The 13,372-nt window shown below is 52.2% G+C and overlaps 1 protein-coding gene across 1 annotated transcript; it reads left to right on the plus strand.

The window, feature by feature from the left end:
- The first annotated feature begins 359 nt into the window (after positions 1 to 359).
- CKAP4 (cytoskeleton associated protein 4) lies at positions 360 to 9,578 on the plus strand. The gene is made up of 2 exons (XM_025881300.2): positions 360 to 1,035; positions 7,103 to 9,578. The coding sequence occupies exons 1-2, from the start codon at positions 580 to 582 to the stop codon at positions 8,423 to 8,425; spliced, it is 1,779 nt and encodes a 592-aa protein (XP_025737085.1). The 5' UTR covers positions 360 to 579; the 3' UTR covers positions 8,426 to 9,578.
- The last annotated feature ends 3,794 nt before the right edge of the window (positions 9,579 to 13,372 follow it).

Consider the following 13,372-nt stretch of genomic DNA (forward strand, 5'->3'; position numbering starts at 1 on the left):
CCCTCCCCTCGGCTCCCCCCGCCCCCATCCCAGGCCTCGTGGACCCCGCTGGGACCCCCCCCCCACTGCCACCTCGGCCCCGTAGACCCCTCTGGGACACCCTCCCTCCAACCCGGCCGCCTCAGACCGCGCTCGGCCACCACCCTCCCCTCGGCTCCCCCGCCCCGGGCCTCGTACAACCGCCTGGGACACCTCCACCCCGGCCGCGTGGACCCCGCGGCGCCGCCCCCCGCTCGGCCCCCCTCCTTGGGGTCGTGGCGGCAGGGGGAGGGGCCGCGCCGGCCCCCGCGTGCGTGGCAGGCTCTCCCAGCTCGGCTCTCCCGGCCTCCCTTCCCGGGAGGCGGGGTCGGCGCCGAGGCGGCGGCGGCGGCGGCGGCGGAGGCAGGCCCCCTCCTCCTTCCTCCCTCGTCCGGCCTCCTTCCTCGCGCGCCCGCCGCCCGCTCTCTCTCGGCCGCTCCGACGCCAGCAGCGCCCGCGTGCCGCTAGCCCAGCCCCGGCGGAGCCCGAGGAAGTTTCCCGGGCCGCGTGCCCCGCTTGCTCGCCTCGCAGTCCGCGGCCTCACCCGCCGCCGCGCCCGCCATGCCCTCGGCCAAACAAAGGGGCTCCAAGGGCGGCCACGGCGCCGCGAGCCCCTCGGAAAAGGGCGCCCACCCGTCGGGCGGCGCGGATGACGTGGCGAAGAAGCCGGCGCCGGCGCCGCAGCAGCCGCCGCCGCCCGCGCCTCACCCGCAGCAGCACCCGCCGCAGCATCCGCAGAACCAGTCGCACGGCAAGGGCGGCCACCGCGGCGGCAAGTCCTCCTCCTCCTCCACCGCCGCTGCCGCCGCCGCCGCCTCGTCCTCGGCGTCCTGCTCGCGCAGACTCGGCCGGGCGCTCAACTTTCTCTTCTACCTCGCCCTGGTGGCGGCGGCCGCCTTCTCGGGCTGGTGTGTCCACCACGTCCTGGAGGAGGTCCAGCAGGTCCGGCGCGGCCACCAGGACTTCTCCCGGCAGAGGGAGGAGCTGGGCCAGGGCTTGCAGGGCGTCGAGCAGAAGGTGGGTACCCCGGCCCCCCGACCCGCGACCCCCCGCGCCACAGCCGGGCCGCTGGCTCTGCTCAGGCCCCGGGGGCCGGGACCAGAGCCGGGCCCCCTTCTCGGGCGGTCCGGGCTGGGGATGCCCCGTCCCCGGGCCCCTAGTCCCCGGGCGGTCCCCAGACCCTCTTTGTTAATGGCCGCGGAGGAATCGGCCCCGAGGGATGGGCCGCCGCGAGGATGGTCAGGCCAGCCGGCTAGGATGGGCCAAGGGCCTGTCACAGGGAATTAGCGGTGACCTGTAAGGAAGCCGCCAGGCTCTGGGGAGCCCATTCTCTTTGGATTAGAAACCGCTGAATGGGCAGAGTTGTCTGAAAAGGAGGTAGGAAGGGACGCCAGCGCATCCCTGGGAGCCTCGGGCAAGGCCGCACCTGGGCTCTCCCTGTGGAAGACATCTGAGCCAGGTTTTCATAAATACCGATCCTGGGGAAGAAAAAGCAAGTAATTATACTCATTTGCGAAGTTCAAATGAAATATTACCTATCTTCAGATCCCTTGTCTTTTAGTGGACCAGTGTCCCCATGTGGGCCTTTGAAGTAGCATAAACCAGCTTCAGAGGAAAGGAAAGGCCCCCAAATACTAGAGGGTACTGGTGAGTAACACCACAAGACACGTTTACGTGATGTTAAGAGGGCTTACTCATTAATCATCATAGCCACCTTGGCGGGGAGGGAGGAGTAGCAGTTTTGACTCCATTTTCCAGACAAGAAGATTGAGGTTTGCAGAGATCAAGTGAATTGATCAAGACCCCGGCTGGTGAGTGGCAAACTGCATGAGAATGTCTAGGCCACTGCCCGGTTTGGGGTCCACTGAGGCCTCTCTCAGGTATGGATGGACCCAACTTCCACCACAGAGCCTCGGGTTCCACCGTGTCTGTGTTTTTCCACACCAGGTGCATCTCCCTCCGTCTGATCCCTTCTCTCATCCCTCCTCCGCTGTCCTCCACTAATGTCATTGCTCAATGAAAGTTGGTTGTATGATCGAAACAAAAAATCCCGCCACCACTTCTGAGCCCGGAACGGCTGCCTCCTTTTCCCAGCATGCTGCCTGCCCTGCCAAGTTTCTATCGACTTTTGTGGAGTATGCAGGACTAGGAATTTCCTCTTAAGACTGGCAGAGCAACTGGGATGAGTCAGCCTGCTCCATGCTGCAGGCCAAGGGAGGTGACTTTTCGGAGGCAATTAAGTAGGCAGTGCTGCTTTGCCAATCCTGAATGTCAACTCATTCTTAAGAAGTAGACATACTGCTGGAGCATAATCACTAGCCTCTCGTTTCCTCTCTCTCGTCCACCCAGTTACCAATCAATCACAATATTTATTGAAGTCTGATAGTGATATGGAGGCCTGTTGGCCCTGTGGAAGGGGTACGAAGGTGCAAAAAGGCACAAATCCTGTTTGCAAAGCAGCACGTAAGTAGGTTTCAGGGGAGGGTCACTGCTGTGTGAGTTCAGAAGAGAGAGGGTGTGGAGTTTGCCTAGGCCTTTATCCCAGTGGCCAGGGCAGTGCCAGTGTAGACCTCGCTGGTGGTAACTGTTGAGAGAAGGAGTGGAGACACAGAGGCAGGGGGGCTGTCTTGAGCATGTTGAAGGGACAGCAGGCGGCTGTCCACCCTGTAGCAGAGTAACATTTAGGAAGTAGTGAGATGGGAAGTTGAACTTGAGGCCCAGATGGGGAAGGTCTTGGATCACGGTTGAAGAAATTGGGCTTTACTCTCTCTGCTTCTCTCCTGCCTCTCCCTTATTCCCTCCTCCCCGACTCCTACCTCTTTTCTATCAAAGCTGTGTGTAGATTACTTTCCGCTGTGGGGCCGAGTTTTCCCATCTACACAGAGAGGGGAGGGCTCTGTCCGGATTTTTAAGATCCACCTGGCTGTCCACTGTTGAAACAGCGACCTTTCTTTTTAATTGAGCAGTGTAATCAAGCTGTATGTAATGCCTCGTATTTATGGTGCACTCATCTCTTTTGACCCTCGCAGCAGCCCCGAGCGGTGAGCACGAGTGGACTCCCCGCCTTTCACAGATGAGAGTGAGACACAAGAAGGCAGAGTAAATGCAAGGTTACACGGCTAGTGAGGGGCAGGACTAGGATTCATACTGCGGTTAGCTCCCACTCGGTGCGGAGTAGGTGTTCAATTAATGCTTAGTCCAGTGATGTGGAACTCAGAACGTGCCCAGAACAGTGTTGAGATTTGTCACTGTGTGTGGCTACTTCTGTCTGCACCTCGGAGGTGGCCAGGAAATAAGAGATTTTGCTTTGAAGAGTGAGTCGTGCTGGCTCCTCAGACAGCCTAAGCTTGAGCCCCTTTTTAACTCTGTGATGCTTGGTGCAGGGTGGGGTTTGGTTCTTGGCAGGAACATATACTTATTATTATTCATAATTAGTATTCATTATGGGCTAGGCATCCTATTAAGTGCTTCCCAGCCACCCTCGGAGGCAGGATCCATTTATTAGCACTGTTTCACAGGTGGGCCAGCAGGGCCTGGAGCCTGCTCTGTTACTCATTCAGGGTCACACACGGACCCTAAGTGAAGGAACCGGGATCAGAGTCAAAAGCAGTGTGACTTCAAGCACTCGACTTCACGGGGCCCTCGCCTGGTCTCATTCTGCAGATGCTTTTGGTGTGGGGAGATGGCCCAGGTCTGCTGAATGACCGCAGCCCGGGCAGAGAAGCTGGCCTGGCCTACATGGAAGGTTCGACGGGCACAGTGGGTGCGGGCTTCCAAAAACGTTGGCCGTTCAGTTGGAGGCTGGGAAGGGCCCGTGTTGCCCTGGTGGATCCAGCGTGGCATAAAGTGATGGTTAGGCTCAGGAGGGACAGGCGAACGAGATGAACAGCTATTTGTGGAAGAGTGAGTTCTCTGCTTGTGTTTCTTTGTTTTCTCATCTTGACTGTGGAGGAGTCAGGGCTTCTGAGGTAGGTAGTGTCTCCTCCAGGCACTCAGTGCACCTGAACAGGCTTCTGCTCAAGCTTATCACTAGGGGTTAAGAGCTCACGTTGGGACATGACACGTTCTGGGATTTTGGTGCTCAGCCTGATCATTTCCCAGTCTCCTGATTTGTAAACTGGAGATCAGTGGGAGTCACCCACTCATGAGATTATTACGAAGTACTTTGCATATTTTTTGGTAGACAGGAAGTGCCCCATTGAATGGCAGCCACCACTGTCTCCTCGCGTGCTATGAGCTCCTCGAGTGCAGGGCTTCTGTCCTAGCCATTGTTTTTCTCTGGTGTCCTGCCCTTCATTTGGTGGCCACCCCGCATATGTTGGGGAAACAGATGCATCCATTGCATATTGATTATAATGAGGTCTTTGCGTGTAAAGATGTCCAGCTCACAGCACCATCTGTGGGGGACGAATTCTGTATTTTCATAGTGCTGGGGGTTGGTGTGTTTGGTTTCATCCATAATTTCTGATCTACTCCCCTTCCTAGCCATTTGCCAAGAGCCAGCCCATGTTAGGGGTGACAGGGATCAGAGGGGAAATGGACCAGCTCGGTCTTCACCAGGCTTTGTACTATTAATTAATTCTTCCTGCTCCATTCAGAAAATAGTGAATGAGCGCCTGCCACGTTGCAGGTACCATGCTCACCCATCCGCGCCTCTGTTCTGAGTGCGGTGCACAACAGGCAGGTGCTGTGATTGAATAACTTCGTTTGGAGGTGAGTTCTCCTGGTACCTTCTCAGAGTACCCTTTACGACTCAGGTTATATTGAGTCGAACGGGGAAATTGTCTAGTATTCTGGAGTCCCTGAAAACCTGATTCTAATCTGTCTAAAACTCACAGACTGTTGGAAACCGAAAGGGAGTTTAGAAACTATTTGTTACTAGACGAGGAGTTGGGACCTGGAAAGAGTGACTTATTTGCGCTCACAGACCTGGTTTTAGCTGGGGCTGGAGCCAGAGTCCAGGCATCCTGTTTTTGTTTCTGTAGCTTTTCCCCTCAGGCGCGGGGGCTAAGGATGGTCTCGGAATCTCCTGATTGCTGAGCTACTCCCAGAGGAAAGATTAAACAATAATGAAGACCATGGCTGGCGTTTGTTGATCATTCACTATGTGTCAGGCACAACTCAAGCTTTAGATATATTCACTTGCTTAATCCTCGCAAGATGAGCCTGTGAGTCAGGTACTATTTTGTTCCCATCCTGCAGCTGAGGCAACCAGGGCACAGACATGCTGAGTAACTTGCCCAAGATCACATAGCTAGGAAGTGTCCAAGCCAAGATTCGAACATAGGCAGTCTGGTTCCAGAGCCCATGCTATTTTATTTTTTACCTTGTTGCCATGGAAGTATTCAGGCGTAAACAGAAGAGATCAATACAATGAACCCCCATTTCAGTAGTGCTCTTTTTTTTTTTTTTTTTTGCTATTCTTGTTTCATTCCATCACCACCTCTTCCCTCCCATTTTGTTTTGCTCTTTTGGGGCTGGAGGGAGAGCTGGGTCTCTGAAACTTTCTATTCCACCCCTGGTCGGGTGCCCACCTGGTCTCTCTCATTCTCAGATGCTCTGGGTGTTGGGAAATAGCCCAGGTCTGCGGAATGGCTGCAGCCTGGGCAGGGAGGAGCATGGCCTGCCCTGAGTTGGGAGATTCAGCGGGCACAGGCAGGGGCAGACCCTCTGGCGGACCCAGTGGATATCGAGCCAGGATCTGATTTTGACTGATACATTAGTTCACCCCAAGTATTTCGAGATTTATTTCTAACAGGAGCTTCTCTTCCCTTTCCTTTTGGCAAAACACAGTTTATTATACCTAACAAAGTTAACAGTAATGCTTGCTTCTCATCTAATACCTAGTTCAAAATCAGATTTCCCTGACCCCCTTAAAAAATATCTCTTTTATAGTTGCTTTGTTTGAATCAGGATCCATATAAATCCACACATTACGTTTGGTTGATAAATCTCTTAAATTTCTTTTAATGTGTAATAGTTCCCTGGCTTTCCCCCTTTAAAGATGCCATTTAATTCTTGAAGATCCTCATTCTTTGTTGTGTAGAATTTTCCACATTGTGGGTTTGGCTGATTGCATCCTCATAGCATGTTTTTCTCTTGCTGTGAATTGGTAGTTAGAGCTGGAGACTTGAGAGATTCAGATTCTTTTTTTGCAAGAAAGCATTTTGGGTGGCTCTGTGTGCCAATAGTCACCAGCCCGTCAGGCTCGACACATCAAACCAGCTCCCCGGAGAGGTTCCAGGTCAGACCTTGGTTAGGGGAGAATTTATTTAGAATGAGTGTGTCGTGGCAAAGAGAATCATAATGTGCTCACAAAGCCAGAGAATGCTAAGGGAACATCTGGCCCACGGTCCTATTTTCGGCTGAGGACAGTGACTTGGTCAGGGCCGCCCAACTAGAAGTGACAAGGTAGACACCTAAACCTTTGTCTCTTGCCTCCCAGCCCAGTGTCTCCCATGTGCCTCAGCGTTTTTTCCTGTGAAAAGTTGTAAGACTTTTCAGTTGCAAGAGCTAGAAATTCAGCCTAACTGGCTTAAAGAGGGAGGGAGGGAGGGAGAGACAGAACTTACTGGCTTAAACTAAAGCGTTCAGGAGCAGTTTCCTTCAGGCATAGCTGTACCCAGAGATGCACATTGTGTCTTCAGAACTCGATCTTGCCATCTCTCAGTTCTGCTTCCCACTGTGCTGGCTTGATTCGTAGACTGGCCTTCTTCGTAGGCCAGTCTGAGCCTCTCCAGGCTTCCATCATCCTATAGCTAGCAATCCTAGTAGAAAAAGGTTTTCTTTACCCGTAGTTTTAACAGAAGTCTTGGAATTGACTGACTGGCCTTAGGCCTTAGGCCCATCCCCGGGCTAATCACTGTGGCTTCAGGAGGGAGGACCCCGGGAGCACTTGGAAAGGGCCTTTTGGTTGGTCCCCCAGACCACATGGACTGTGTATGGAGGGAAGGTTCTGCAAGGACAATCGTTTTCCTGTTCCAGAAGAGGGACCTGGAAGCTGGGCAGACAGATAGAAATATGGCTGTATTGCATAAAACTTAGCAGCTCTTCTCAGCAGTTAACATGTGGATTTTGGTTACAGGTGCAGTCTCTTCAAGCCACATTCGGGACTTTTGAGTCCATCTTGAGAAGCTCCCAGCATAAACAAGACCTCACGGAGAAAGCCGTGAGACAAGGAGAGAGTGAGATCAACCGGATCAGTGAAGTTCTGCAGAAGCTCCAGAATGAGATTCTCAAAGACCTCTCTGATGGCATCCACGTGGTGAAGGATGCCCGGGAGCGGGACTTCACGTCTCTTGAGAACACGGTAGAGGAAAGGCTGACGGAACTCACCAAGTCCATCAACGACAACATTGCTATCTTCACCGAAGTCCAGAAGAGGAGCCAGAAGGAAATCAGCGATGTGAAGGCGAAGGTTGCCTCTCTGGAAGACTCCGAGGGCTACAAGCAGGATTTGAAAGCCTTGACGGAAGCTGTGAAGGAAACACAGTTCTCTGTGAAGTCCAGAGAAAAGGACATCGAGGCCCTGAGAAGCACCCTCCAGACCTTGGAATCTGACGTCTACACCGAGGTCAAGGAGCTGGTGAGCCTCAAGCAGGAGCAGCTGAAGTTCAAGGAGGCGGCCAATTCAGAGCACCTCACCTTGCAGGCCCTCACAGAGAAGCTCCTGCAGTCGGAGGAGGTCACCTCCCGCCTTCCTGAGGAGATCAGGAGACTCAGGGAGGAGCTGCGCCACCTGGAAGCCGAGGCCCTCAGGCCGGAAGAAGATGGGGTTTACAAACACTCTGACTCCTTGGCGGCGCTCCAGGAGAAGAGTCAGGGCTTGGACTCCAGGCTCCAAACTGTGGAAGACGGCATGGACGCCGTGCAGACGGCCTCCACCCGGCACAGCGAGAACCTGGAGGCCCTGCTGGCCAAGAGTGAGGAGCACGAGCGGCGCCTGGCCGCCCTGCAGGAGCGCGTGGTGGGCCTGGGCCCTTCGGGGGCCGACGCAGGCGGCCTGGCCGGCACGGTGGGGAGCCTGGGGGAGGCCCAGCTCTCGCTCTACAGCGACGTGGAGGAGCTGAAGAGAAGCGTGGGCGAGCTCCCCAGCACCGTGGAGGCTCTCCAGAAGGTGCAGGAGCAAGTCCATATGCTGCTGGGCCAGGACCCGGCCCGGGTGGCCCCCTTGCCTCAGGACTTCCTGGACAGACTCTCTTCTCTAGACAACCTCAAAGCCTCAGTCAGCCAAGTGGAGTCAGACTTGAGGATGCTCAGGACTGCCGTGGACAGTTTGGTCGCCTACTCGGTGAAAATAGAAACCAACGAGAACAACTTGGAATCAGCTAAGGGCTTGTTAGATGACCTGAGAAATGACCTGGATAGGTTGTTTTTGAAAGTGGAAAAGATTCACGAAAAAGTCTGAATGAATTGCGTGTGCAGGGTGCAGAGTTAAGTCGTTTCTCATGACCAAAAAATGTGTTGTTTTCTCCCACCACGTCCTACCCCCCCACGTTCTTGTCCCCTTTTAAAAAGCAGTGGACACCCCCCCTCCCGAACAAGACATTTTATGTTTTTGTGCCCAGTTAATTTATTTACGAGTATTACCACACACCATTGGTTTCTCAAGTTTTCTGCTTCTGCTTTTGGTTTTCCTCAAGGCCGGGCCCCTGCCCATCAGAGGTGCCTTTTAGAAGGGATGTCTCTAGTGTCAGAGAAGAATGGCTTCAACTGAGGATTAGCAGAGGCAGATTAAGTGTAACCTCAGAAAACCTTGCCTGGCTGGCAGATTTCACATAAAAAAAGTGGGGGGAGGAGGCACTTTTCTTTCTAATTCTCTTTAAGGAAAATTAATTTTACCTTTATTTTTTTAAATTTTTAAATGCTTCTGGCTGAAGTTTTCATGAGCTGCCACTCACTTCTTGTCTTCCACTTTAAACTGGTTAAAACTCACAAGAGTCAGCTCTGATGTGGGAGGGAGACAAGTCCCTCGGTTTTTATTTGATAAGAACCAGCTGCTTGACTTGCTGGTCACATCCCGTGGTGTGGGGTGTCTTTTCCATTCCTGAATCATATTGTGATCTCAAAGGTAACTATGCAAAGAATCCAGATGGTTCTGAATGCGAAGGCACAACACCTCACAGAGTCCACTGTGGCTGACCTGCGTCACCTCTTGGTAGGGTCCCCAAATAATACACAGGTTTAGAATCCTGGAAAGGGGACTCCCTGGGTTCTTTCAGGAAATGTGTGATGATAGTGGTCCACAAAGGCATGGGCTTTCTCTCCCCGGAGAACGGAGGCCACTTGTTTTTATTTTCCCATTATGTCCATGAAGAGGTTTGCTGTCCGAGCAGACCCCCATCTGTCAGGAGGAATGTGTGCATTTTCTGTAGTTTTTTGCTGTTTTCCTTCGAGCTGTACTGTTCTTTAATGGCTGTCTTGCCCTTCAAAAAAGAAGAAAAAAAGAAAAAAAAAGAAAATTAAGAGAAAAAAAGGTTTGTTTAGTTTACTGTGAAATGAACTGTATGGCTTATTTACAGTATTTTTAATTCTTAATAAACACTTGAGCTTTGTTACGACTTTTCTAGAGTGGTGGCTTTCTGAGAATTTAGCAATTGCGATGTATTTTGTTAATTAGATTAGAAAGATTGGGAAGTTTTCGATTTTAAGACTTTGTTTCAATTCTGAAAGCAGTGTGGCCTCATTCTTAGGCCTGGGGACGTATCTTTGATCGACTGTTCACAGGTTTGGTTATAGGTCTTCGCAGGACTCCCCACTCTTAGCTACAGCAGAATCTTCTGGGAACTTCAAACAAGCCCTGGCCCTGCCCCCAGCGATTCCGATTCTGTGGGTGTAAAGAGGGCTTGCGTTAGCATTTCAAAGGCTCCCTGCTGATTGGAAAGTGCAGCCCAGTTTGAGAACTGTGGTCTTAGACCATCTTAGGGAGCTGCAGCCTCCAGTTTCCTTGGGGAAGCTGATATCCGATGCTGTTTATTGAGTCCCTGTGTGCCAGGCCTTGTACTAAGCACTTAATAGGCCCCTGTATCTTCCTCCTAATATTCCCCAGAGCTAGGCGGCTTCATCCCCCATTTTCCCGAGGGGCCGCAGGCTGGCAAGCATCGTGTAAGATCATTATTAGCTAGGAAGTGGCAGGCCTGAGGTTTGAACCCAGTCCTGCGCAGAACTGTGACAGCACACTCCACCTTCCACCGGCACGAGTGCAGGGCCCCTGAGCCCTGTTCCAGAGCCTGAGGCTTCAGGAGCTCTTCTCTCCCGCCCAGGGTGGAGAGGGAGAGGAGGGCCTGCGTGCGGATGTGGTCTCCTGCCCTCCTTTCTGGCTGGAGGGCCCCTCATCCCTGAACTTTTTGGTCAGTCATTCTGGGTCCCTGAGGCAACATCCCCCCTAAGGTGTCACAACTCCTAGCTGATGTTTTTCCAAAGCAGTTTGCAACTCAGGATGGGCCCTTTATTGGTGTTAGAAATAATTTGTAATTTTATTTTCAAGTGGGCGAGTTGATAGATAAAACTAGTTTAGTGACAAGTTTTGCCCTCCTTTGTGGAGGGTGCTGGACAGCATAAACTTCCATGCTTGAGAAAATGAAATTTTGGTTTCTTTTCAGGTTGGTTGGTTGTATCAGGCATTTTCTTGATCTTCCTCTTGGCACCGTTTTCTGCAGTCTTTAATCTCAGGCTATGGAGTAGTATAATAGATCGTTATTTATTTTTTTAAAAGATTTTATTATTTATTTATTTGAGAGCACACTAGCGGTGGTGGGGGGGGGTGGCGGAGCAGAGGGCTCTATCCCACCACCATGAAATCCCGACGTGAGCCAGAATCAATAGTCCTACGCTCAACGACTGAGCCACCCAGGTGCCCCTAATACATTGTCATTTAATATTATAGTAGAAAACCTCTAAGGGTCAGAAAAATAACCAAATTTAAATTCAGATGGTGAAAATAAAAAGAATGCATTATGAATTCACATATTTCAGATGGTGGGGCAGTTACAGGTAGATCTTACCCCAGATAACAATCACAATTCAGTCTTGTTCCTGTGTCTGCTCATTCCTTCACTCAATGAACAGGACTGAGCCCACAGCCAGCCATTTTGCTAAGTGAATTCAGGATGCACGTGACCCGATCCTTGTCCTCAGGGGGCCTATAGCGCAGTAGGGGCGATGGTCACGTAAACTGGTAGATGTCCTAAGGAATTACAGGTGCCATAATCAGGTATAATGAGGCACAGAGTGGGGATTGGTCAGTTCTGCCTCGCTTCAAATGGGATGGTTAGAACAGGCTTGCAGAGGCCCCGGGGGCGGGGGGCGGTGTCTCTCAGAACGCCTCCACGGGCGATGGGAACCTTTAGGAAACCGGGCGCCTGCCGCTTGAACGGGGAATAGACACAAGTTACTGACGATATTGATTAGACCGCAGACGATCCAGCACCAGGATAAGAGACTGCAGCGAAATTCCCCAGGGAAGGCTGTCAGCACACGGATCACCCAGACTGGAGACGATGCCAGTGACCGCGGGGATGACTCCTCACGGGGTGGAATGGGGGCTCGGGAGGGAGGAGAGGGTAGGGCTTAGCACAGCACCTGGCACATAGAGCTCCAGGGTCCTACCAGAGTTAAAAAATTGAAAATATCTCTGTGCTGCTTGGTAAAGAGCTGCAACCCTGAGCCCTCTCTTCCCTCCCCAGGGACCACCAGACTTGAGGTCCCACAATGAATAGGGCAACAGCCGGTTCAGCAGGGGCCTCCAGGCCCCTGCTCCAGCCCCATGGCCAGCATTTGTTCTGATGAGTGGGCACCCGGCTTTACCAAGCCGCAAAGAGTTTGAAATCAGTCTATGTCCCCCTCAAAGCATACCTCTAATCCACCGATCTGTTTTTCCGGGAACATTTGGACACACCCCTACCAGACATCTCAGGTTCCACATTGAAGTCCTCATTTCCCCCAGGAGTAAGTGGGGCCACTGCTCCCCCCGTCGCTTGAGCCAGAAGCTCAGGTGAGCCCCGTGTCCCTGCCTTTCCACATCTGCTCCTGTTGAAGTCCTGACGCTGCAGCCGCCATCCCTCGCCTTCGCTCCATCACTGGCCGGTGTCTGAAATCCAGCAGTAGCCCCTCACGGCGCCCCTGTGTGTTACCTGGGAACAGAAACGTGGGGGTGTGCACTCAGTATTTGTTCAACAATATTCAGAGAGCACGGCTCTGCCAGACACCAAGGAGATGACTAAGAACAAGACAGACAGGCTTCCTGCTTTCAGGATTCTCGTGGTCCAGCTGGAGGAGACCAGCAGTAAAGATGGAAGGAAACATATTAAGTATGCAAATTGCAGTATCTGTCTTGAGAGACAGGAACAGCTCAAGTAGCCTTCCTGTCTCTAGCCTGGCTCCCACTCAAGGAATTCACCAGGGGTGACCAGGTGATCTTTCTCAAAAGCAAATCTGCCCATGACTCTTCCCCACTACATCGTTCAGTGTCTCCCCTTTGGCTTCAGGAGAAAATCGCAGCTTCATGGTGTGGCTGAGGGAGAGCTTTCTGACTTCTCCCTCCCTGCCATCCGGCCTCATCTGCCATGCACTCTGCTGGTAGGTGCACTGACCAACTGAACCACTCCTCACCTCAGTGCCTTTGCATACACTTCTTCCTTCTACTCAGAGTTTTCCACCTCCCTGAACCTGAACCACTGGCTGAATTTGGGAGATCCTCCTGCAAGCTCATACATTCCAGGCTTCTTGCTATGAAAGGGCTCCTCCCTCTGCATTATGATCGCTTTCTTGTCTGATGGTGCACTCCATGGATGACAGGGTTGTTTCTTCTGTATCCAGTGATATCACTGTGCTCGGCCCATGTCAGTAAAGATAAAAATAACATTTACTGAGTACTTACTACGTGCCAACCGCTGTTCTGAGGTGGTTGCACCATTCAATTGGTGCAGCAGTCAAGGGAGGGTCCTATTGCTAGGACCCCCATTTTCCAGGTGGAGAAACTGAGGCACAGAGAAGTAAAGTAATTTGTTCCAAGTACTTATTTGTCACAGCTGGTAAGTGGTAGAGGCAGATTTAGAGCCCAGTGGTCTTAAGTTAAAAACTGTGCTCTGAACTACTGTAGACGGGTTTCTTTTCCACTTAACACCTAGCATTTGGGAAGTGGGGAGGGTTACTTTTCACTGAAGTACGACTTGCGTGCTTTAAGGCATGCACATCGAGTGTAGATGTAGCTGATTGGAGTTTTACATGTTACATCACATACTAACCACCAGATCAAGATATATAACATTTCCAGCACCCCAGAGACTTCCTGTGCCTCGCAGTCAATAACCCCCAAAGATAACTACTGTCCTGGTTGCTATCACCATAGGCTATT

Source organism: Callorhinus ursinus, unplaced genomic scaffold (genome assembly GCF_003265705.2).
Source record: "Callorhinus ursinus isolate GAN/ISIS: 27379988/994484 unplaced genomic scaffold, GSC_fseal_2.0 scaffold14, whole genome shotgun sequence".
Taxonomy (NCBI): Eukaryota; Metazoa; Chordata; class Mammalia; order Carnivora; family Otariidae; genus Callorhinus; species Callorhinus ursinus.